Source organism: Urocampus carinirostris, chromosome 15 (genome assembly GCF_059441175.1).
Source record: "Urocampus carinirostris isolate Australia breed hairy pipefish chromosome 15, RoL_Ucar_1.0, whole genome shotgun sequence".
NCBI lineage: Eukaryota > Metazoa > Chordata > Actinopteri > Syngnathiformes > Syngnathidae > Urocampus > Urocampus carinirostris.
Window position 1 is genome coordinate 30,834,232 of NC_142363.1, and position 23,364 is coordinate 30,857,595.

Below are 23,364 nucleotides of genomic sequence, written 5' to 3' on the forward strand. Positions count from 1 at the left end.
CCGAGCTGTGTATCGATACGTGAAGTACACAAAAAAAACTTAGTCAACAAGCCGCCAGGGAGCCCGCTAAACCCGGGATAGTCGCTTGCTTCGGGTTGCGCGGATTACTTAGCGTCGCCCGCCATAAACAACAAAAACACTCGCCCGGGAGGCGAAACCCCACCAAACTTCTGCCCAACCAAAACAGGTAAGTCCGATCTTGGAGATTTACACAAGTTTAAAGCGGTAACAGGGGTGATCGGTGTACGGGTCGCCTCCACGCGGCCGCCAGCGTCGCGTGTGTTAACAAAAGAGCCGGCGAGAAGATCCCGCAGGCCCGGGAGAGATCTTCACAAGTTGGGGGGTGCTGGTTCGACTATTAGCGGGAGTTCGGTTTTGTTGATGGATTCCCTTCTTTTTTTGATTGTTTCAGAGCGGCCCCTCGAGATGCCGCTTCTCCATAGAAAAGTCTTCGTCCGCCAGGAACCTCCGGCCGATTTGCGTCCCGACGAAGAGGTTTTCCTCTGCCGGATCACTCACGAGATATTCCGAACTTACGAGTGAGTTTTACCCGGCCTACTGGTTCGCCATCGTTTACAACACTACTCCACCTGAACCCGGTGTGATGACGTCACTACACGTTAGAACCCCTCAGTTTTTTGTACTAAACTTCCACAAAAGTTAAAGTTCAACCTAAGTCATAATGATATAGTTTTCTAAAATTAATTTCATGCTGTGTAGAGTCTATTTGTTATATTTGTTCTAAAAGTTGTGTTGGTAATGGGGCAAGGTGTATTGTTAGCCGAGCTAGCATAGCTGTCACTTGTTAGCTACTTTTAGCCGCTAGTTGCTAATAGGCCAAAGTTAGTCCAGACTCCTGACTTAACCTTCCCAACGGACTTGAATTAAGTGCTTCAGTGACTCAATTGTAACTTTTATTTCCTCCAACACGGTGAGCGAGACAACAAAGGCTCATGTTCCCAGTTTTATTGCCAACAAAAAAATAGAGTTGCTTTCTTAAAGTCAACGTTCTTAATTAGAATTGTCTTTGTTGTCATTGATAACAACGCAGTGGACTGTGTTTATAACGATATTAGACGTGACACTTATGGATAAACACTCATTCATTTACTACAACAAATAACAGGGTTCGTGCTAGTGCTTGAAATGGTTGAAAATGCTTGAATCTCAATGTTTTCTAGTTTTGAAATTTTAGCTAAAGTGCATGTAAACACTTGAAATTGTTGCCATGTTTCTCAGCAGTGTGACTCGTTGAACCACGCATTAAACGAAGACAAAACAAGTCTGCTTATATATGACACAGACACTTCTTCTTGTGGCTTCGGTATGCCATTGCATTTCTTCTTGCCTCCCTCAACGGCAGTTTATTTATGTTTGTACGGCATTGTCTTATAAAGTGTCATCGCTCTCTAGCGTTGGGCCCAAGAGGGCAGGTGAAAAGAGATGCTGGGAGGCCGCTGTTTTATTAAACGCTTGCTAGAAAACAAGATAGGATTGTTGGTGAATGTTGTTGGTGATAGGAATGAGTGGCGAGGTGTTGTAAAAGGATAGTGGGATGTTTGGACGCGTTCCGAGGGATGGGCAGGGCACCTGTATGATGCGGCAGGGGTAAACCAGTGAAAGCTGTCGGGCCCTGCTGTTGAACAAAAGAGTGTGTTGTGTCACCCTGACCCGAGTGACATGGCCACTTTCTTGTGTCCCGTTTCATCTGGAGGGACGAAAGTATGACCAACTTAGGTGCAGAGATGCCTAACTTGTTTGGGTGTTTGGGCATTTGGGTTGGCCATGGTCCAAAAATGTTTGTGTGTGGGTTTTTTTTGTGCTATCTTTTATATTTTCTTTGTTATTGTATGCGTTTGTCTTGCTGTCGGTCACCCCTCTTGAGGGATATGACCAAGGTAGTCCTTGAAAAAAGCTTGAATTTAGCCATAAAAACGTGTAAGAACCCAGAAATGGGATTTCAAAAAATCAAACCAATTGCAATTTTTACAAAATAGTGTTTGTAGACTGGCCTAAGTTGTAAGCTCAGTAGAATAATAACAGTGCAATGACAGCACCAACATTTACAGAACATAAGAGTAAACAAATAAATATGGGTGACGATGGCCCTGTGAAATTAACTGTCTCAGTGAATTAGTTCTTGTAATAATGGATTAGTAGTATTTGCCAGAAAGCAGAAGGTCTCTATTATCTCACTAATAGTGGTGCGCGTTCAAAACAATGTGTCAAAACCATAAGACTAAAATGTCAGACTGCCATGATCGGCAGTCTACACAAGTTGCTCAACCACTCAGAACCCATCCGACAACTAACTTGACTTACTAAAACCCAAAGCTAAGTCTATCACCGTGAATCATTGAGTAAATTTATATGGGTAATAATCAGTTTTCAAACTGAATATTGCCATTATTCTGATTCTGCAATTCAATGTCAACATGACAAATAATCCGATTATGGTCTTAGTCTGATCTTGAGTATTTTGTTTGCAATGTTTGATTTAGTCTTTATCTTCTGATTCCTCTTGAATGTACAGCATAGGCATTCCACAATCTGATACCCTCATCTGGGACGTTTTGATGTCCTAAAGCAACATGGGATTTGTAGTTCAGACACCAATGATGAACGCAAATACCTTCTTTCTCATTAAAAAAGCCTTGTGTAGTCCTCTGGGACATTATATTTATATTTTCTGACCCAATGGCGAAAACACCACACGTATATAGTGGATTCCACAGTTGTATCCATCCATGTATAGTGTATAGATTCTTTTAGAATAGAATAGAATAGGATATACCTTTATTGTCATTGTTACAAAATGGGTTAACATATTGTGACAACGAAATTTGGCATGACACTCCAGTTTCACACATTCACAGTGAGGTAAAAAAGCCAAGAAGATAAAGGAACAGAGAAGATAAGGTTATAAAACAAGGAGAATAAGGTTATAGTTATAATTTACACAATATTTACACAAGAAATGTCGGCATGTAGAATGTTACATACAGTTTTGTAAGGGTTTGTGCAATTATGCATTTGGTGCAAAAATAGTCATTATAGTGCCAAAAATAGTCAACATATGCATTTGGTGCAAAAAATAGTCATCATAGTGCAAAAAAATGGTCGACATTGTGCAAAGTGAGCAGTAAACATAGTGCAGTCAACATGTGCAAGAAACATAGACATGAATAGCATTTTACGTTCATATGAGGTAGTGTTTTTGCAAGAGTTTTTCATTTTTTTTGTGCGGTGTCTGTTTAGGGTGGTAACGGCTCTGGGGAAGAAACTGTCTCTGAGTCTTTTGGCTTGCCACATAGGAGCACAGTTTGTAAACACAGAATATGCAGCAGTGTAGCTCACTTTTGGAGCTTTGAGGAAATAAGCGCGGTATATTGTTGAATTTGGTCGGAGGCAAGAATGAAATTGTATTTAATGTCAAAAGTTAAATGCAGAAACAACCTCGACTAGAGTTTTGATGTTGCTTCGCCCTTGTAATCAGAACACTCACATAGCCTTGTATACAGGGTTATTCGTTTGTTTCCAGGCATGTAATCAATTCATTTAAATTACCGTACTTTCCGCACTATAAGGCGCACCTGAAAGCCTTTATTTTTTTCAAAAGCTGACCATGCGCCTTATAATACAGTGCGCCTTATAAATGGATCAATATTAATTCGCAAAGTCTTGCAACTAAGGCAAGCAGCCGCCGACTCGATTTTCCCCCGAAGGCGAAGTCGTCCGCGGTGTATGCTGGGATTTATATACCGGTGTTTCATTTCCTAACCAATGTGTCAATCATCATTTGAATCAGTCACTATTGGCTAAAGTTATTCGGAGGTAGAGGGGGCGGATCCTTTTTATCATTTACAGGCTCACATAGGCTAAAGGGGCGAAACAAAGCCTGCGATTGCCCGAAAAAGATGAATGTGAATCACACGTTGGGTTGCACTACGGCATAGAGAAAACATGTTTTACTATTCTGTATTTGTAAATATTTTACTCTCCTGGATTTACTACACTCACGGTTGTAAGAAGACCATGGTTACGTATCATTAATGAACGTGTAGGCTGCAAGAGAACTTTAGTGAGCTATGCGGATTTATATTTTCCCGGTATCTTGTTTTAGAACGATCTTGATGTTTCTGTGATGAGTCTATTTTTAAACTAAATTCAATTCAAAGTGTTTATTGTCATATGCACAGTAAGGAACCCCGTTTCCCTGCACAATAAAATTCTTACTTTGCTGTCCACACAGTTGCCAGCAAAAAATAAAAAACTAAGAAACGTTTGTTTGGTGACATCGTACGGACACCGCATCCGCACGTGTCTACGACACGTATTTGCTTCTTTGCAAGCTTTCGGAATGTTAAGGGGGTAATAAGTTTGACTGAACTATCTGACTGTTTTGTTGACGTTCCCATTGTAGCGCCTTATAATCCAGTGCGCCCTATGTATGGAAAATATAGGACCAAAAACTATTTTTTTGGGGGGTGCGCCCTATAACCCGGTGCGCCTTATAGTGCGGAAAATACGGTACTCCAGAAATCCAATATTCCCTTGCCAATGGTAATATCGCCTGCATGTAAACGTAGTCACTACTGTCTGTCTTTAAATCATCCGAGAAGGGCTTTACAAATGCGTCATCCTCCCCCTCAGTGAATTTTTCGAGAGGACCATCCTTTGCAACAGCCTGGTGTGGAGCTGCTCACTGACTGGACGATCGGGCCTCACTTACCTGGAGGCGCAGGAGAGCGAGCGGCGGGCAAAACAGAGTCTTCAAAATTTTCCGTCCGAATTGGTGCGACCGCTGCTTCACCTGGCCGCGCTCGGCCGCCGCAGCCGTCTTAGCGAGCTATGCGAGGATGTCTACAACTTCGCCAAAGAACGCTTCTTTCCTGGCGAGACGGTGGATGTCACCAAACGCAACGGCACAAGGTAGGAGAGTCAGTTCAACGTGTGTCAAAGAGAATGAGAAAAACTTTATTTTACAGTGGAATGTTTCCATTTAGTGGCAGAACAGTCAATTAGCGGCCTACTGCTTACCTGAGTAAAGGATAACCAACTCTGATCTTCCAATTATTCTGAACAAGGTTTTGTGCATTCAGGTTTTTTAGTAAAAACATACATGCTTTTTTTTGTGTCCAGGCTATTGTGCGAAATCCTTCAGGTTCACCCCCCGCATTCCAGCAAAAACGGATCCCTGTCTGCAAAGGGACACAAGTCAAAGGACATTAACATTATCGTCATCAGCGACAGTGACGAAGATGAGGATGAAGTCGCTGCCTTTCAGAGTCCCAGCAGGTTAAAATTTCAGTTCTTGAATCCCAAGTCAGTTAATGTTGAGCTCTGTCGGAGCTATAGATTAATATAACTCCATTGCTGGCAAAAATATTCAGGCCGAGACATTTATTTTAGTTGAAAACTACTGCGCATATGTAGTGAGCCCGCCCTGGCCGCCATCTTGCTTGGTCGCCCAGGCCGAACTGACAACATCCGGTCAGTAGGCGCGGTTTATTGACGTCACACATAAGCAGGAAATTGAGTCACACATGAGTGTCATATTACATTACAATGAAAATTAGACTGAAAACGTATTACAAATAATAGAAATAGACTGATCTTTGTAACGTGACTGTGTGTGTGTGTGTGTGATGATTACTTGTATATTAGGAATCTAAAAACGGGTTAAACAAGTTAATTTCATAGCATGGGAGTCTGAGAAATACACAACTAAAAATAGCTAAATTTACAAGATCTTCAATCACAACACAGGAGCCTATTCTCGTGAATTTTGCCCCCCAGTACCTCAGATAAAAATATTAAATTAACAAAAAAAAGGTTTACAGCGTGTTGTACAAATGAGTAATTTTGGTGTGACGTGACAAGAGCTGGTTGAGTGGAGTAGCGGGGGGAAGCAGAGGGAAGGAGGAAGAGGCCCCAAAGGCGGATGAAAGATGAAACTGATTTTAAACCTTCCATTTTTGTGGATTATTATCCCCTTAGATTATTTCTGTGCCTCCCCATTTTTAACAGTACAGACTGTCAATTGCTTACTGCCAAGCATCTTTATGTGGGACGGGAGATCAACAGACTGGTCGGTGCAGCGTCTGCTGTCATTCGGACCCTGTACCGGTCCGTCGTGGTGAAAAGGGAGCTGAGCCGAAAGGCAAAGCTCTCGATATACCGGTCGATCTACGTTCCTACCCTCACCTATGGTCATGAACTTTGGGTTATGACCGAAAGAACACGATACAAGTGGCCGAAATGAGTTTCCTCCTCAGGGTGTCTGGGTTTTCCCTTAGAGATGAGGTGAGAAGCTCAGTCATCCAGGACGGACTCTGTGTCGAGCCACTGCTCTTCCGCATTGAGAGGAGCCAGTTGAGGTGGCTCAGGCATCTGATCAGGATGCCTCCTGGACGCCTCCCTCGGGAGGTGTTACGGGCTTGTCCCACCGGCAGGAGGCCCCGGGGCGACCCAGGACACGCTGGAGAGACTGTGTCTCTCGGCTGGCTTGGGAACGCCTCGGGATCCCGTCGCATGTGCTGGAGGAGGCGGCTGGGGATAGGGACGTCTGGGCTTCCCTTTTAAGGCTGCAGCCCCCGCGACCCGACCCCGGATAAGCGGAAGATAATGGATGGATGGATCTTTATGTGGGTAGTCTCTTCATGCTTCTGGATAATCGCCAGCTTCTTTTCAATAATTATCATGTTTTGGCTTCTCTTTTTAGCATCACTACAAGACTTGAAAACCATAGACAATAAAGTACAAAAAGTATTTTATTACCAACTCCTTAAGTTTTTATGAAGTGACCAGATTCTAAACTGAATGAAAACCGGGAAATGCATTGTGGGAGGTAGTTATGCCGTGACACAAACCAACAGCCTACCAGCATTTTATGACAATGAGCAATTGAATACAGGCATCTTAGAGATGAAACTTGTCATCTGCACTAACACTCAAAAGTTAGAATTTTGACAGGCGAGCCAAAAAACTGTTTATTCCACACTGTACAGTGATATAGTTTTGAGCAGGGACGTCATACACGGTTTCTACTGTATTTTATTCTCAGAATTTTAAAACTAAAATGTTTACCAGGTGTTAAGGTTTGACATCACTGTCGCATGATAATTGATGTGTGTGTGTGTGTGTGTGTCAAAACAGAAATCGGAAAAAGCCTCTGAGTCCATCAGTCTTCAGGTACGAGGTTAGAATAATGACGGAGGAGCACAGTGAGCCATTTACTGTCCGAGCCTCTCAGATCAGGTCAGAAGCACCTCCATGTTTGGGAAAATCCTTTGGAGCGGATGTGGATTTGACGAAGCATATTTCTTCTTCAGCCGCAGGAAGAACTCGATGTCTCGCGAGAAGCTGAAGTTACTGCTCAAGCAGCATTGCGAGCCCATCAAGGGGATCATTCGACTCAAGGTTAAGATTTTACGTATTCTCGAGCCGTTACCCGTAACACTTCAGTCCATCTTATGCGTGTTCCTCTGCACATGGCAGGCGTCCAGCGTGGTGAAGTATCAGCTAGCTGAGCAGAACTTCTCTCAGTTTTTCCCAGATGAACCGCCCCAATTCCCTTGCAGTGTCAAGCTCGAGGGTTCAAGCTCACCTGCGCAGGTTATTGAAAGTTGGCCCGGATTCTAGAAGCAATTACAGAAAACATCCGAAATACGGCATTTATCCATTTTGAGGCCTAATCGCAAAATGTATGTACTATAGCAGGGGATAGATACATAGGGTAATTAGCTAAGAACCCTCAGTACACCAAATAAAAGCAAAAAAAATAGCAATATAGTACACAGTTAGAACTACTTATGTGTAATATACGAGCATATGATAAAATAAAAAAAAAATATATTTTATTTATATTTGGTGTGTCCTGACCATAGCTCTTGGAGAAGCGGATGGATGCTGGATCGCATATTAAAAATTTAACTGATTTCAAAACTTCCGCTTGCAAGGATTCTCATGGCTATAGAAGACTTACCTTAACTGCCAACCTTAGTTTCATTAATATCTTGTGGCCATGCAACTCAGCACTGGTAGAAATTTGTGTTCTTTCTTCGTATTTCTTGATAATCGCAAGCATCATTTCCATGATCATCAGGTTTTCGCTTCTCCCTTTAGCATTACTCCAAACCTCGGAACTGAATGAGGGCAAATAAATACAGCGACGAAAAATAACTATATTGTATCGCCGGCTTGCAAAGCAAGCAAATGAGATTCTGAACTGAATGAATAGATAACAGGACATTGTCAAAGTTGGTTCAGTATGTGCATTTTTATGATGTTATGATGCAAACTAGTAGCTGGTCTACAAGTGTTTTATATGAAATCGACCAATAGCAGACAGGCATCTTAGAGACGTAACGAGTACACACGAACACCGCAAAATTTAAATTGTATGAGTTGCCTGAGAAATAATTGGTGTGTTATTAATAGCAGTGTCTGAACCAACGTCTCCCCAGACGCCCAGGGCTTGCATCTTTTACGTCGGGCGTACGACTTACAAAACGTCTCCGCCCGGTTGCCCGAAAACTTTTTCAAGGGAAAAAAAAAAGATTTTATTTGTTTGTTTTGTTTCAAATCAAACATTTGCTTTATTGCGATTTCGAAATCTTCGTTCGATTTGGGAATTTCGGTGAGTTTGGCAATTTGCATACTCGGCAGGCAATCAGAAGCCTGCATCGAATAACTTCGTGCTTCCGGACTTTCCCGGGCTTTATGAGGTCGCACCTTTTCATATCATTTTCCAAAGTAGACGCACAGAGAACAAAACCTCAGCCCCAGAAGAAAGATTCAAAAGAAGCTAACAAAATGTATGACGCTACAAAACGTAAACGTACATTAAAAGCATCTTGTAGAGAGGAGTTCACGTGGCTTGTAGCAGACGACACAAAGCAAACATTGCATGAATTAAGATGAGTAAATACAGGTACATACTGATGGCAGATGGAAAACAGCGATGTCATATACATCCAATGGATTTGATAAGTGGATTTATAATAAATTTAATTTTAAAGTGTTGTTCTGTTATATATTCTGATTATCAATCCTTAATACCATGCAACAATAGTTTTTTGTTTTTTTTTGCGATTATTCGTCTTTTTGTGTTTCAAGTTGTGAAAAATGGGGCTGGCAACTTTATGGCTGGGCAGGCAACTTCTCAGAGTTGTCTGCCCTGCTGTCCGGTAACTTTTTGTCATGAGTTTTAGACACTGTTAACAGTGGGAAAAATGCCGTAGAAGATGGGGCAACAAAACCCCACCTTATTCAACATTGTAAAGTGAGAAAGTTGACGGAGACGCCGTATCCCGGGGGTCTACTGTTCATTGGTCACTTTTTCACTTATATTAGTGTGTAATGGGTTTTACAAGAACATCTAAATTTAGCATCAACACATGCAGTGATAATAAATCTAAAGACTCTGGGATCCTTTCTTTCACTCTTAATTTACAACAGTCTTGTAAATGTTTTTACTTGATTACGGAACAATAGACGAACGCGTGGCTGCTGAAGGCGGCAGAGGAGAATCTGAAACTGCTGCAACAGAAAGAAGAAATGGCCAAAATGAGACAGAAGATGGACAAAGACGAGGCTCAGGACGCCAGGGTGAAGGAAGACCAAAGGCAACGCTTTGAAGAGGAGAAACAGAAAAGGAGGGAGGAGAAGGAGCGAAAGAAGCAGGAGAAGGATCTGGTTAGTCTTCTGGAAACTCCCATGGATACGTTGGGAAATGTGTTGTCTTCAAAAACTACATTGGATGTAAGAGATGTTTCGTAGTAAAAAAATGTGTCTTCAAATGTTGCAGGAGCGGGAAAAGCTAAAAGAGGAAAAGAAGAAATATGCAGAGAGGCTAAAACTGTGGAACAAACCAAGAGAGGACATGGAGTGTGAAGACCTGAAGGTCAGTGAAGGCATTAGAGGGGTTTGTTGCTTGGTCCTCAATTTTTCAACTTCTGGTTTTCCCCTTCCCAGGATCTGCCCACTCCCACCCCTGTAAGGACTCGTTTGCCATCAGAGCTTTTTGGAGAAGCCGTAATGGTCTTGGAGTTTCTCCGGGCTTTTGGTGAGGATTTTGGACTCAAAGACGAATTTCCAGAAGGAGTCTCTCTCGGTAAATAACATGACCTCTCAAGTGTTTGCTCCGATGCATTTAAAAATAACCCCCAAGTGATTGCTTGCTCTCTTCGGTTCTTTTTGAAGAGGTTCTGGAGGAGGCCCTTGTTGGTTCTGATCCAGATGGACCACTGTGTGAAATGCTCTTCTTCTTCATCACTGCCATCTTTCAGGCCCTTGAAGAGGAGCGAGAAGAGGCAGCTACTGATGCGCAGGAAGGTGAGACACGCAAGATATTTGGACCACTTTATTGAGCCAAGTCTATCTCATATGAGCTGCTGATGGTGTGATAACTGTGAGCAAATAAAACACTGCGGTACAAATCAGATCTCTAAGATGCCTGCCTGCTATTGGCCGACGGCATATAAAACGCTGGTCTGCTCTCAGTTTGCGCCACGGCATCATGAAAATACCCATATGCTATTTGCTGAAGTGCGTCTCACAATGTCTTTCTGTTCATTCAGTTTAGAATCTTGTGTACTTTGTAAAGACTTTGCGGACCAACAACAATGTATCTTTTTACTGTATTTATTTGCTACAGGTCCCAAGGCTTGTAGTGACGCTAAAGGGACCAACAAAAACTTAACAACCATGAAAACGAAGTTTGCGATTAAAAAAATATGAAGGCACACCCAATGTTATCCTTGCAAGTTGCATGGCTGTAACAAATCTGCACTTTTATTAAGAGTAAGAAGTTATTAAAGCAAGAAAATCTTATAGGGGCATGATATCTTTTCAAGTGTAAGTTTTTCATGGTAGTCTCCTTCCTCTGCATCCGCCCGCTACTTAACCAGTTAAAGTCACGTTACACCAAAGGTCAATCAAATATATTATATACTATTTTGTCAAGTCAGGTCAAGTCATATTTTGTCATTTTAATGTTTTTTCTACCTTACCAGGGCTTTGGAGCTAATCATTATAGATCTATGTTCCTTGCTATACAGCAACGTCACTTTGCGATCCCCAACTCAGAACCGAATCACGTCGTATCCCGGGGGTCAAATTGTCTGGCTTAAAATCGTTGCATTTTTTTTATCACCATACACTTCATCTTTCTAAAATCAGACAATTTTCTGTGCATGCATTGCCAGAGTCGTCGGAAATTCCGGAAGACTCTCCCGAGTCGTCCCAGGCGGCCCAGAGCGCCGCCCTGTCATCAGCCGCAGCCTGGTCTCAGCTCCATCTGGGCTGTAGTCTCCAGGAAGTTGACTTGGACAGCTGCACGTTGTCCGAAATCCTGCGTCTGTACATCCTGGCCTCGGGGGCAGATTGTAACACTGGGAATCCCAAGTTCCGCTACCAAAGGCTGGGTGGATTCACGTCCACAGACGACCCATGCCAGGAGCTCTGCTTGGCTCAGCCAGCGCTGTTGAGGAAAATGATGTGCACAGCTGTTTATGACCTGACGCCAGGTAGGCCGGTCACGTCACATTTTTTTAAAGTCCAAACTGCTGATAGGCAGCGAGATTCCCGATTTATCAAACTGACTGTTATGTTTTTATGTAGGCGAGAAGTTAAGCATCCTCCAGACATTAACCGGTAAGCTGCTGACATTGGGGTCGAGCAGAGATCTAATCGAAGACTCTGTGGAGGAGCAACGCGCTGCAAGGCAAGAACTGAGGGAAGTCCGGGCTGAGCAGCACCGCAGGGAGCGAGAGGAAGCGGCGCACAGGTATTCTCATTTGTTTGCTGGGCGCCAGGCTAACCGGAACCAAAGTAACTAGCGGACGTTGCCTCCTCCAGGGTTCGCCTTCGCAAAGAAGAACGTCTGCGTGAGCAAGAACAACGCCTTAAGATGAAAGAACAGGAGTTGAAGGACAATGAGATGAATGCGTCATCAAATTTGAAGTTAACAAAAGGTTGGGGTGCACTATACAACATTGAAATATTTTTTTTAGTTTTAACCTCCTACATCTTTCTTTGGGGACAACAATATTCCAGCGTTAGAATTTCCCTATTTTTCTAAAATTTATAGAATGGCTTAATGTAATATTTTTGCGGGAGTACATTTCAACAGTTTCCCATTCCAATTCCTTGTGTGCAATTCTACTATCAATGACAACATGATGCAAAATTTGCTTGATATTTTCTAAATTTGAGGGAGTAGAAATAGGAAGTATCTCATTATAAGCCTGTTTTTGCTGATGGTTTTTGACAGTAAATTATTTTAAATCCTGTTTTTTATGCCTCGACAGAAACCAACAGCTCTTAATTCATTTTTATAATTTCATTGCTGTCAACAGGGATAGGTACACTTTAGCATGATAGCATTTTGTCTTATCTGGAACGTGCTGTAACTTAGATGATGAGGGTTTTATTGTGTTTCCAAGGGGACCTTTAAAGGTATCAGAAAAGTCTCAATATTTATATTAATTTTGCACAGATGATCACGCTTTTCACAGCCTAAAAACCCTTTTTTCCAAAATTGTTGATGCCAAGGGATGTTAAATGATGATGACCTCACTTATAGCTTGTTCTGTCTTCAGCCGAAGTCAAAGAATACCCCTCGACCTCGGACTCTAAAGCACAGACAGGCCCAGTTACCAGCCTGACAGCTGAAGAACTGGAGGTAGAACAGGAGAAGGTGAGCTTCCTTCGAATGCCAGATTTTCTTGTGGTCCTTACCTGGGTATCATGTCCAAAATGTACTTCTGATTTGGACTGTTGCAAAGATAAAATATCAAATATTTGTCAGTCAAATTAGGTTTTACTTGATCATTTCTAGCAGCATTGACATACGTCTCGGCCACCTTTGATCAGGTACGTGAGCTGCAAGAGCGCATCCAGAAGGCTGCAGCATGCACCAGCCTGCAACCACTCGGCCGGGACCGACTCTATCGTCGATACTGGCTCCTCCCTTCTGCATCGGCGCTCTTTGTAGAGGAGGACAGCTTCGGCCTGACGGAGGACATGCTGCAGCCTCACCCTAAAACCGATCAGGATGCAACTGCCGAAATGGAAGACAGCGATAGTATCCAGGAGGAGCCTGCCAAGGGAAGGTGAGTTGCAAATCCATCCATCCATTATCTGCACTGCTTATCCTCAGTCGGGTCGCGGGAGTGCTGGAGCCCATCCCAGCTATCTTCGGGCAGTGGGCAGGGGACACCCTGAACTGGTTGCCAGCCAATCGCAGGGCACACAGGGACAGACAACTCACTCGCTCATTCACACCTAGGGACAATTTGGATTGGCCAATTAACCTAACATGCATGTTTTTGGAATGTGGGAGGAAACCAGAGTGCCTGGAGGAAACCCACGCAAGCACGGGGAGAACATGCAAAGTTCCACACAGGAGGTTCGATCTCATGCCTTCAGAACTGTGCCGCACACGCACTTAGCATTGCCCCACCGTGCCGCCCGAGTTGCAAATCCGTTTTTTAGATTAAATCTAAATGTATAATACTAAATTTTCGCATACTGGAATGCGGCTGAATCTAATTGTCAAATCATATTTTATATGTGAAATAAAGATTATGGTTTTATAAAGAGCAGGGGTCCCCAACATGATGCCTGGAGGCAAGAATACCTGAGTAGCCCGCAGATCAGTTTTGAAATTAGCTCTGTAGTCATGGTTCATTGTGATTTTCCAGGAAATTTGATTTCTAACTTGCATGAGAAACCATTGACACAGTGTCCAAATGCATGATCAATACTTATTTTGGAAATCGGCTTATTATTCATAAATGTAAATGATCCAACTCTCGTTTGTCGTCATTGCAGTGTGGGATCAAGCCCTGCCCCCCCTCACTGCTCCAGCACGCCACTCAACCGCCCGAACCAGTGGTTCTTCTACAGCTCAGTGGAGGAGCTGGACCAGCTGATAGACGCGTTGAACCAAAGAGGCCATCGTGAGAGCAGCCTGAAGGAGGCACTTCTGCAGGACCGTGAGCGTCTCCAGGAGGTGCTGCAGGACTGCCAGCGTAGCACATACACTTGCACAGGTACTTGCACTTGTTTAAAAATCAAATCTCTTGATTTTGGGATTGAAAAAACTCCCATTGAGAAGACATTTTGCCTAATTGTATGATATTGTACGACCATCAAACTTTTTTTTCTCTGTGTAGATGACCCTGAGTCATCCCGATCCGTCCCAGAATGTACCGCAGCAGCCGAAGTTCTCATGGAAGGCAGACTGAGAGACATGCTACTTGACATCGAGGACCGCATTCATCAAGGGACTCTAGGAACGCTTAAGGTAACAGCTTCAGCTGAAATTTCATATCATGCTCTGGTTTCTCAAACCTGCCACTGGTTTGAATCTTTCCCAGTCAATGGACAGACAGAAATGGCGTTCAGCTTTGGAGGGGGCAAAGTATGAGCTGCTGTGTCCTGATGGAAGCGAAGAAATGGAGGTGGAAGGCGTTCAAGAAGATACTGGAGATCGGTATGAAAGCATAGAAGACATATCTATAGACAAATACAAAGATCAGTGTTTGTAAACATTTTTTTTTTAATTTGGGTAGGCTCGCAGCAAATAGGAAGATGGCTGTAAGAAGTCTAGCACAGGCATTGTGCCATATCGAGCACGGCATCGAGAGACGATTCCTCAAAGCGCCACTAGGTAGGTCTAACATAAGCTCTTGTCGCAGGGCCTTTCGGTTTTCTTTACTTGCCAATGCCGATTTTAATTTAGGGTAATTTCAAGGATACAGAAAGAAAATATTTCATAACCTTTTAGTCTGGAGAAATGTATGTGATTCCAGGCTGTTGATCTGGCGATGTTTTTATTGTTATATAAACTTCTAATTTTGCACCAATCACGGAGGCCAATGTGCAACGATAACATGAAGCAAATATATCTACAGGTGAGGATGAGTCCAAGAAAGATAAGTCCAAAAAGGGCAAGAAGAAGGATGAAGACCAGTCCAGCGACGGTATGTTTGAAGGGTTAATTGCTGAATTTTGTCTGATGCTTGGATCCTTTTCTTATTTTACTATATTCATTCTTTTCACCTTTTTGATAATACGTTCACTTTTTACTGTGCACTTTTTCCTTCTTGTTTTTTGCCGTGTTTCTTTTCTCTTGTCTTGCTTCCTTTCACGGTTTGGTTTTTGCTAACCTTTAACGTTTTTCTTATGGGTTTTGCTTCATCTTTTCAAATTTTTTGTTTTGTTTTCTTATTGTACTTTGTTTCCTCAGATGGTCGTGACAGTAGTCATACGGTTAAGTCTGTGTTGGAGCGCTGGAGAGAATCCTTACTGTCGTCTTCCAGTTTGTCTCAGGTGATGATTCACACATTCCCTTTGCTTGGCTGTTATTACTTTTTTTTAAATTGCCAATTTGAATTCAAAACGTGTTTCTATGTTTAGGTGTTTATTCACTTAGCCATCCTGGAGAGAAGCGTGGTGTGGTCTCGCTCGGTCCTGAATGCCCGCTGCCGGGTGTGCCGTCGCAAAGGCGACGCCGAAAACATGGTGCTGTGTGACGGATGCGAGCGCGGTCACCACACGCACTGTATAAGGCCCCGCCTCAAGGTTTGGAGCAGCCCACTGGATAAGTTGTGTGGGTGTGCAGGCCACATTCCAAAAACTTCTTCCTCTACAGAGTGTTCCGGAGGGTGAATGGTTTTGTCCCGACTGCCGGCCTAAAAAGAAAACCACTCGCCTTCCTTCTCATCAGCATTCTTCACTGGATGAAGAGGAAAATGAGGAAGAGGACAAAGACTCAGAGGAGGAGTCAGATGAGGTTGAGGAGGAAGAAGAGGAAGAGGAGGAGGCTGAAGAAGAGATTGTTGTGAGGTGGGTCATCTCACAAAAACATTGCAGTCAGTCCTAGCTCCCTTTTACCTTTGTTTGTTGCTACTTTCTCAATTCAGGTATAAAATCCTTTAGGAAACTATTTAATCCCATTTTTTTTATCCATCCGATCCATTATCTGCACCGCTTATTCTCAGAAGGGTCCCTGGGGTGCTGGAGCCCGTCCTAGCTATCTTCAGGCAGGGGACACCCTTTGACCGGTTGCCAGACAGTCGCAGGGACAGACAACTAACTCTCACATTCACACCTAGGAACAATTTGTACTGGTCAATTAACCTGACATGCATGTTCTTTGAATGTGGGAAGAAACCGGAGTGCCCGGAGTAAAAACATGTAAGCACGGGGAGAACATGCAAAATCTGGTAGTTGAATTTGATTCCATGACTTCAAAACTGTGCTGCTGATGCGCTAACCACCCCACCGCCGTGCCGACCATTTTTTTTTTTCAATTTGTACTCGATTGATGTAAAAATATCGTTGGTATCTTTTTTTATTTGATCAAATTGTGTCATGCAATGACAGACTAACAAACAAAGGTAAGAATTTTGCCCCTAAAAACAAAGGGTTGAGAAACGGGACAATAAGACTGCTTTAAAACTTGGATCAGAACTAATGCTAATGTCATTCATGTTAATTCACCATTGTTGACATGGATGATGATGTAATAATTACAACATCATCCATGTCTACAATTTTAATGCTATGATTTCAAACTATTTACGGTCCTTTCACCTAAAGAACATCGCTATAAGTCACATCTCGGCGGAGCCGGGACACTTAGATGTGTCGGCTATATAACATAATACAGCAATGCTTATTTTAACAGCTACTGTAAGTATGATTTTTGCAATCGGGAGATGGAGTTAGAGCTTGCTCTGTCCACTCCACGCATCGGCCCGGTATTGCAGTACCTCCGGGAACGGTGCATTCGCACTGATCGCTGCATGGCTCTGTGGCTAGGACCTTGACTCGGCCTCTTGGCTGAGAGCAAGTGTCTCGGCCCCTAGGCTTTGTGGCGTATTATGATTTGACTGATAATGGATAATTGATAAAGATTATAGAACAATAAACCTTACAAAATCCTCCCCTCCGAAATTGCCGTTAAAAAATGTATTAAAGGTAATCGTAGAGTCCTTTTAGTTGCTAATGAGAACTGCTCATTTTTACTCACCAGTACAAAGAAGAGTCGGACCGCTCCCTCCAAAGGCAAGAAAAACCAAGCCACATCCAAAAGCCCGGCGACATCAAATGGGAAAAGTACCTCCAAGTAAGTGTTGTTCATTAGCAGGCCTAAGTGGAAACTGTGTTTCTGGTTGTACAGTAGACCCTCAATACTATATTTATCCATTCTGAGGTGGAAATTGTAAAGTGTAATTGCTGCATGGTGGGGGATTGAAAGCTATGTTAGATAAGTGGCTTCAAACCCCAGTTATACAGACAAAACATAACAAAATTGACGACAACAACGGATTAAAGACGTATTATTACTTGCGAGGATTGTCATGCCATTCGAAGATTACCTTGCTTTAAATGCCTCTTTAGTTTTTTTAATAGAGAGATCGTCAATTGGTTACGCTTATGCAACGTAACGGGGTAGCAATTCATGTGCCTTTTTCCGTATTTCTTGATGAATGCAATTTTTGTTCCCAGGGTTATCATGTTTTTGCTTCTTCTTTAGCATCACTGCAAGTCTTTGGACCCATCGTGTATAAATACATTCTTGTATCGCAGAATCTTTACATAGCATACGAGATTGGGGACTGAATGTAGAAACAAAAAGGAATTTTGGAAGGGAGTCCAACCATTAACGTATTGGCATCTTCTTGATGCCGTGAGGCAAACCAAGAGCAGAGCAGCACTTCATATGACAGACTGCGAAATATTTGTTTTCCTATGTTGTGTGGTGGGGAAAACTCCTAACAAGGGGCTGAAAAACATCTTATTCCACACTATAAAGTGAAAAATTGGGGTTGTCGTATCCCGGGTGTCTTCTGTATTTTTTGTTTTGTAATGCAAGTTATCTCACAGATCATCAGGCAAGAAGACCACAGCATTCGGCAGCAAGGCTTCACCCCGGACGGGCAAAAAGAACGCTGCCGCCGCTGCAAAGTCGGCTGGTCGCAGGACTCCCCCTGCCAAAGGTGAGAAATAAATTTGGCTTCTATAAAGTGATTTAAAAAAAGATCTATTTACTGTATTTTTTGGACTATTAAGTTATTTTCGTATTTTGGCCGGGGGTGCGACTTATACTCCGCTGCGACTTATGTTTTTTTCCTTATTTGCTATGCATTTTTTGGGCTGGAGCGATTTATAATCCGTAAAACACAGACGCTCCCCTACTAATGACCATTCGACTTTAAACGGTACATACATTTTTTCCTGGACGTCGAAAAATATCCAGACATTACTGTAAGTTAGATCATGTATTGTGTGCACCTTTTGCCGAGTACAGGACATTACTGTAGTGCTTCTTTTTGCCACTACCAGCATGTGGCGCTGTGAGAGCTCACCCAGTATCCACCCTGAAGAATTCCGGCTTCCTTTTCCCAGTTCGTGTGGAAACTTACTAAACTGTATCTCCAGCGCGCTAAGAACTTTTTATTGTTTCATATCTCGTGCATCCATTCAATATTATTGGTGTAAAGCAGGGGTGTCAAACTCATTTTAACTCGGGGCCACACGATAGAACAAACATTCTGTCGGGGGCCGGACTTGTAGATTAAAGAGAAAGAAAAAGAGAGATAAAGAAATAAGAGAAAGAGGGAGGGAAAAGGAGAGAGGGTGGGATAAAGAGAGAAAGGGAGAATGAGAGAGAGCATGAGAAACAAAAGAGATAAAAAGAAGTCGTGAAAGAGAGGGAAAGAAAGGGAGAGGAAGAAAGAAATCCAAAGAGAAATGGAAAGACAGAAGGAGAGAAAAGAAAGCACGAAGCTTAGGAAGAGAGAAAAGAGATGTTAAAAAGTCAGAGAGAGAAAGAGACAAAGAGCAACAAAGGAAGAGAAAAAGAGAGACGCAGAGAGTGAAAGAGACAGTGACAGAATGGGAGAAAGGGGTGGAAAAGAAAGAGAGAGAGAGAGAGAGAAATAAATACAAGTACAGTGTCTTTGATCGAGGCACCTGGCTTTTTGCAACATCAAGTTGACATATTTCAACCAACCTGCAGCTTGTTTTTCTCTTGCGGTTCTCTGAGTGTTGTCTTGCGGGCCGGATTCAATCCCTTAGCGGGCCCGATTTGGCCCGCGGGCCGCCTGATTGACACCTGTGGTGTAAAGTGTAAAGAAGAGGCGAGCCGTTTCTTTTGAAACGAAAGTGGAATAAGAAAGCTTGATGCGGTTGAGAAAATGGTTGCAACGCTTTTTTTTGACCACTTTTTACCACGGAGGAGTTTTCGAAGCAACTCTATCTTTATAGAGCATATTATTTTATGAAATGTTTATTCTTGAGTACAAAACGATACAGGTTACTTATACAAGCCTTAAACATACAAAATATGGCGATGAAGCAACTTACAAACAAATTCAACTTACAAACGATCGTCCGGAACCCATCTCGTTCGTAAGTCGGGCAGTGTCAGTACAGCACATATAATTCAGGTTGTGTCCTTTACGCTCATCAATATTTTTGACGTAGCTCCTTCCCTCGCAGATCCAGCTCCTTCGACTTCCGGAACTCAAAAGTTGGTTCTCCCATCTCCGACTTCCTCGTCTTCAGGGAGCCGCCGCTCATCGGGGAGGAACCAAGGTGTCCACGAACTCTCAGCATGCGAGGCCCTCATCGTGGAGCTCGTCCGCCACGATGACAGCTGGCCTTTCATGAAGCTGGTGACGCGCACCCAGGTCAGACCGTTTTCCGAGCTTGCATGCCCGTCGGGCTCCTTAAGGTCATCGCGCTTAGTTCATGTATCGCTCTGCTCCAAAGGTTCCTGACTACTATGACATCATTAGCAAGCCCATCGCCCTCAGCACCATCAGAGAAAAAGTCAACAACTTTCAGTACCATAACACAGGTGCGTGTCTTTTAATGCTACCTTTTGCCATGACCTGAAAAAAATCCATTTTGCTGAACAATTTAGACGCAGTGTCTCTTATGCAGGATTTTTTAAGCCCCAAAGCACTTTGGACCTATTGTAGAAAGACAAATAAGACACTCAAAATTGGGCATACTGGCCAAAAAAGCCTCCTGTTTATTGGTGGATTTTTCTGGGATATTTCCGTTTTATGTTCTGCCCCCGGCGAAAATGCCACAGGTTATAGAGTGGATGTCAGTGATATACATCTATATTTATTACAAATTTATGACGGCTTTAGTTGTAAATAGAAAGTTTCAAGCGAAAACAAGTGACATAGCTTGTCGGATTTTTAACTTTAAGGGGGGGAGGTCTGATCCCTATCAGCTATCAGAATCTTAGCACCCCCATTGACTGACTTAAAAGGAACGGTTCCTTAAAACCTGAAACAGACAGCTTGCTTCGTTTAGGGGACGGCCCACAAAAAGGGGCTAATATTATGATATAATTTGAGAGAAACTTTAAACTGGCGTGTGTCATTTCCTGGGAGACTATCCTTCATGGGCTCTGGCATCGTTTAGCTAGAAATACAATATTCTTCTAAATCACTTTAGCTGAGTCACTGAAGCCTTCTTTTATCTCCAGCCAGTGTATCTGATTTCTTTCCGAAAGGCCAACTGACTAACAATTGCCATTCAACACAAACTGCATCTCACGAGAGACAAGCATGAATGAAATTGTCCTTTATTTTGTGTCACAAGGTAATGACGTCGCTCTCGCTCCCTTTTTGTTGACAGAATAGGACATGTATGCAGGGTTATTTATCTGTCTCTAGGTTTGCTCCAAAATCCAATATTTCATTCCCAACGGGACTGTTGCCTGCCTGAAGATGTAGTCACTGTCTCAATTATCGATTTTGTTTTTCGCGTCACGTGCAGGTGATTTCATCTCAGACGTTGAGTTGATGTTCTCCAACTGCCTGCAATATAACGCTCGCAACACCAACGAGGCCAAGGCCGGAGTGCGCCTGCAGCAGTTCTTCCACGCCCAGCTCAGCAAGTTGGGACTGACGCAGCAGGCTGAAGCCCCACCCACCAAGAGAGCGCGCCACTGAGCCAGGAAAAAAAAAATCTTATTTAAAGGTGACTTCATGAATATATTTTAAGGGACCAGAAATGGACGGAAGTGAAACCAAATATAGAATAATTTTCGTCTTGTGACTACTGAACGACCTGTTGATGTTCAGGGCGTCGACTTCCTGTGGTGCTCCGCTTCAGAATTGTTTTGCACTGATATCACTCAAATATTTCCTTTCTCAGGGACAACGATTAAGTGATCTTTTTACTGGCTACCAAATTAAATTCCAATTCCTTTTCTTTGCCACAAACGTCACAGGCCGTCAATCACGTGTGTAGTTCTCACATGTGAATAAATGTTTGTTTTTTTTGTCTCCGTGACCCTAAACCCATTACTATTTACCATGTTCGAAACTTGATTTTTGTTCTATTGCCTAGCATAGATGTTTCATCAGTTTCCTCTTTTCTTTGTAGATTGGTTCAAGTGGTTTGTCGGGGTTCAGGTCAATGTTAATGTTTGCCCTCCTTTGTTATTTATTTATGACTGACAAACGGCCTGCCGGCACCAACATTTGTGAAAATAAAACCTTTTTATGAAACGAAAGTTCTAGTCATTCAATCTCTCCTACATGTAGGAAATATCCTCTTTTAAATCACATAGAAATTGAAATGTTGCGTTAAAAGGGGACCAGGAGTCAGTTTAAGTAATAGCAGTGTCTGAAATAATGCCTGCCCGGACGCCCAGGGCGTCCATCTTTTACGTCGGGCGCATGAGGTGAATTTGCATATCATTTTCCAAATTAGATGCACAGAGAACACAAGAAAAATGGAGAAGTGCTTTGGAATCAAGCCAAAACCTCAGCCCCAGAAGAAATATTCAAAAGAAGCTGACAAATTTGATGACGCTAATACGTTGCAACAATGGTTTTTTTTGCGATGAGTCGTCTTATTGTGTTTGAAGTTCTGAAAAATGGGGAAGGCAACTTTATGGCTGGGCAGGCAACTTCTCAGAGGCCTGGTTGGCCACGGTCCAAAAATGTGTGTGTTTTTTGCTAATTTTTTTCCCTTTTTTTCTTTCTTTCTTTTTTCCAAGGTAGATATATAGGAGTGTTTCTGTAGTGCAGTGATTAGCTCATTCCTCTAGCATTGGAAAGGTCCCTTGTTCAAGACTTGGTGGAAACATATATTGGTGAGGGATGGGCACCACCAGGCTGCACTTGCCCAAGACACACTTACGACCCTAGTGATTAAGGGATCTAACCAACCACATGTGTACCAGGAGGCAAAGGGTGCTACAAGGTCCAGCTCATCTCTGAAGATTAAACTGATACTTTAAATGGTGACGTTATCATGAAGGTGCTGTATCTGAGTCAGATCAGGAGGCTACTTCTGCTACTGGTAACCATGGAAACGAGTACTGTACTGTTGGCCCCGAAGAGGGATGGGCACTGCCAGGCTGTATTTACCCTAGACACACAACAGGAATTGGTGCCCCAACCACCCAGGTGGTTAAAGAGACAGTGTGTAATTTTTAGGGCCTCATCGTAGTTCAAAAAACATCAGGCGGGAAAAAAAAGGCAGAACTTGATTTTAAATACTAGGCATTAATACATTAACTATCATACCAATGTTATTTTTTTAAAGAATCATTGAGTATTTCTTTTTCAATGTAGAATGCCTTCTTAGATCAGCGCCATGTTCTTTTGGCATCCTGTTGCCAACACACCTGTCAAATATCACTCATTGAGGCATTAAGGGATCTGTGTACCATGATATAGTCTACTTTTGCAGGTTCTAACTAAATATTTTCATTCAATACATTTGAGAGTGGAATTTGCTTCTTGGTTCGGGTTGTGGCTTGTAATTCGGGTAGGATAGTGGATTCTGAAGTCAGACCAGTTGAGAACCACTGTACTACAAGTCCAACAATTAATTCACAAAAATCGAACCAAAACTTCCAAGCGTGATGCATACCTGTCAACCTGTACGTTTTTGCCGTAAAAAGTAAGTTTCTTATGCATTTTAAGAAGTGTACGACGTACAAGAAAATCTGTACGGAAAAACATAAATTTGTCAATTATGGGTACCATCCGGTACACACCTACTATCACCAAACGGCAAATCAATCAAGTCAAACGAGTTCGTCGCGGTAGCCTCTATCGCGGTTTGATGCTACTGAGCGCATGCGTCTGCCGCCTGGGGATTTCCCATCATGCATCATTCAACATCGGATTTCATTTGGTAGTTGTGTAGTGAAAGGAAGTCCGTCTCTTTTTAGCGAACCGGCTTTTTCGGCTCAACTCATTAAAGAGAGCCGGCTCTCAAACGGCTCACTGGCTTTGATGCATTATATTATCAATTATTATGTTGTATAAAGAAGTTAAGAAAAAAAGGAAGTGGAAAATG

General features: G+C 42.8%; 1 protein-coding gene and 1 non-coding gene across 3 annotated transcripts; both read left to right on the forward strand.

Annotated features, from left to right (window-relative positions):
- baz1a (bromodomain adjacent to zinc finger domain, 1A) lies at window positions 1-21,562 on the forward strand. Of its 2 annotated transcripts, none has more exons than XM_088354338.1 (29): window positions 1-187; window positions 413-539; window positions 4,654-4,932; window positions 5,143-5,298; window positions 7,159-7,260; window positions 7,335-7,422; window positions 7,501-7,617; window positions 9,499-9,699; window positions 9,812-9,907; window positions 9,979-10,117; window positions 10,207-10,338; window positions 11,211-11,531; window positions 11,626-11,791; window positions 11,863-11,978; window positions 12,606-12,703; window positions 12,880-13,118; window positions 13,840-14,060; window positions 14,184-14,314; window positions 14,388-14,503; window positions 14,583-14,680; window positions 14,925-14,993; window positions 15,260-15,342; window positions 15,430-15,594; window positions 15,665-15,858; window positions 17,051-17,143; window positions 17,905-18,017; window positions 19,507-19,712; window positions 19,795-19,882; window positions 20,821-21,562. In XM_088354338.1, exons 2-29 carry the CDS (start codon window positions 427-429, stop codon window positions 20,994-20,996), a joined length of 4,116 nt encoding a protein of 1,371 aa, XP_088210464.1. In that variant the 5' UTR covers window positions 1-187; window positions 413-426; the 3' UTR covers window positions 20,997-21,562. The 2 variants fall into 2 exon arrangements, with proteins under 2 accessions (XP_088210464.1, XP_088210465.1); XM_088354339.1 differs by having other exon boundaries at window positions 19,522-19,712.
- LOC148352119 (U2 spliceosomal RNA) lies at window positions 16,628-16,809 on the forward strand. The gene has a single exon (XR_015852970.1). It is a non-coding gene; the product is annotated as a U2 spliceosomal RNA (small nuclear RNA).
- Window positions 21,563-23,364: the final 1,802 nt, after the last annotated feature.

Bases quoted from the DNA above. Each gene is read 5' to 3' on its own strand.
- baz1a (XM_088354338.1), top strand. From the start codon at position 427: ATGCCGCTTCTCCATAGAAAAGTCTTCGTCCGCCAGGAACCTCCGGCC. The intron at 4,933-5,142 runs GTAGGAGAGTCA...TTTTGTGTCCAG, and splicing joins ACCAAACGCAACGGCACAAG to GCTATTGTGCGAAATCCTTC. The intron at 14,061-14,183 runs GTACTTGCACTT...TTCTCTGTGTAG, and splicing joins TAGCACATACACTTGCACAG to ATGACCCTGAGTCATCCCGA.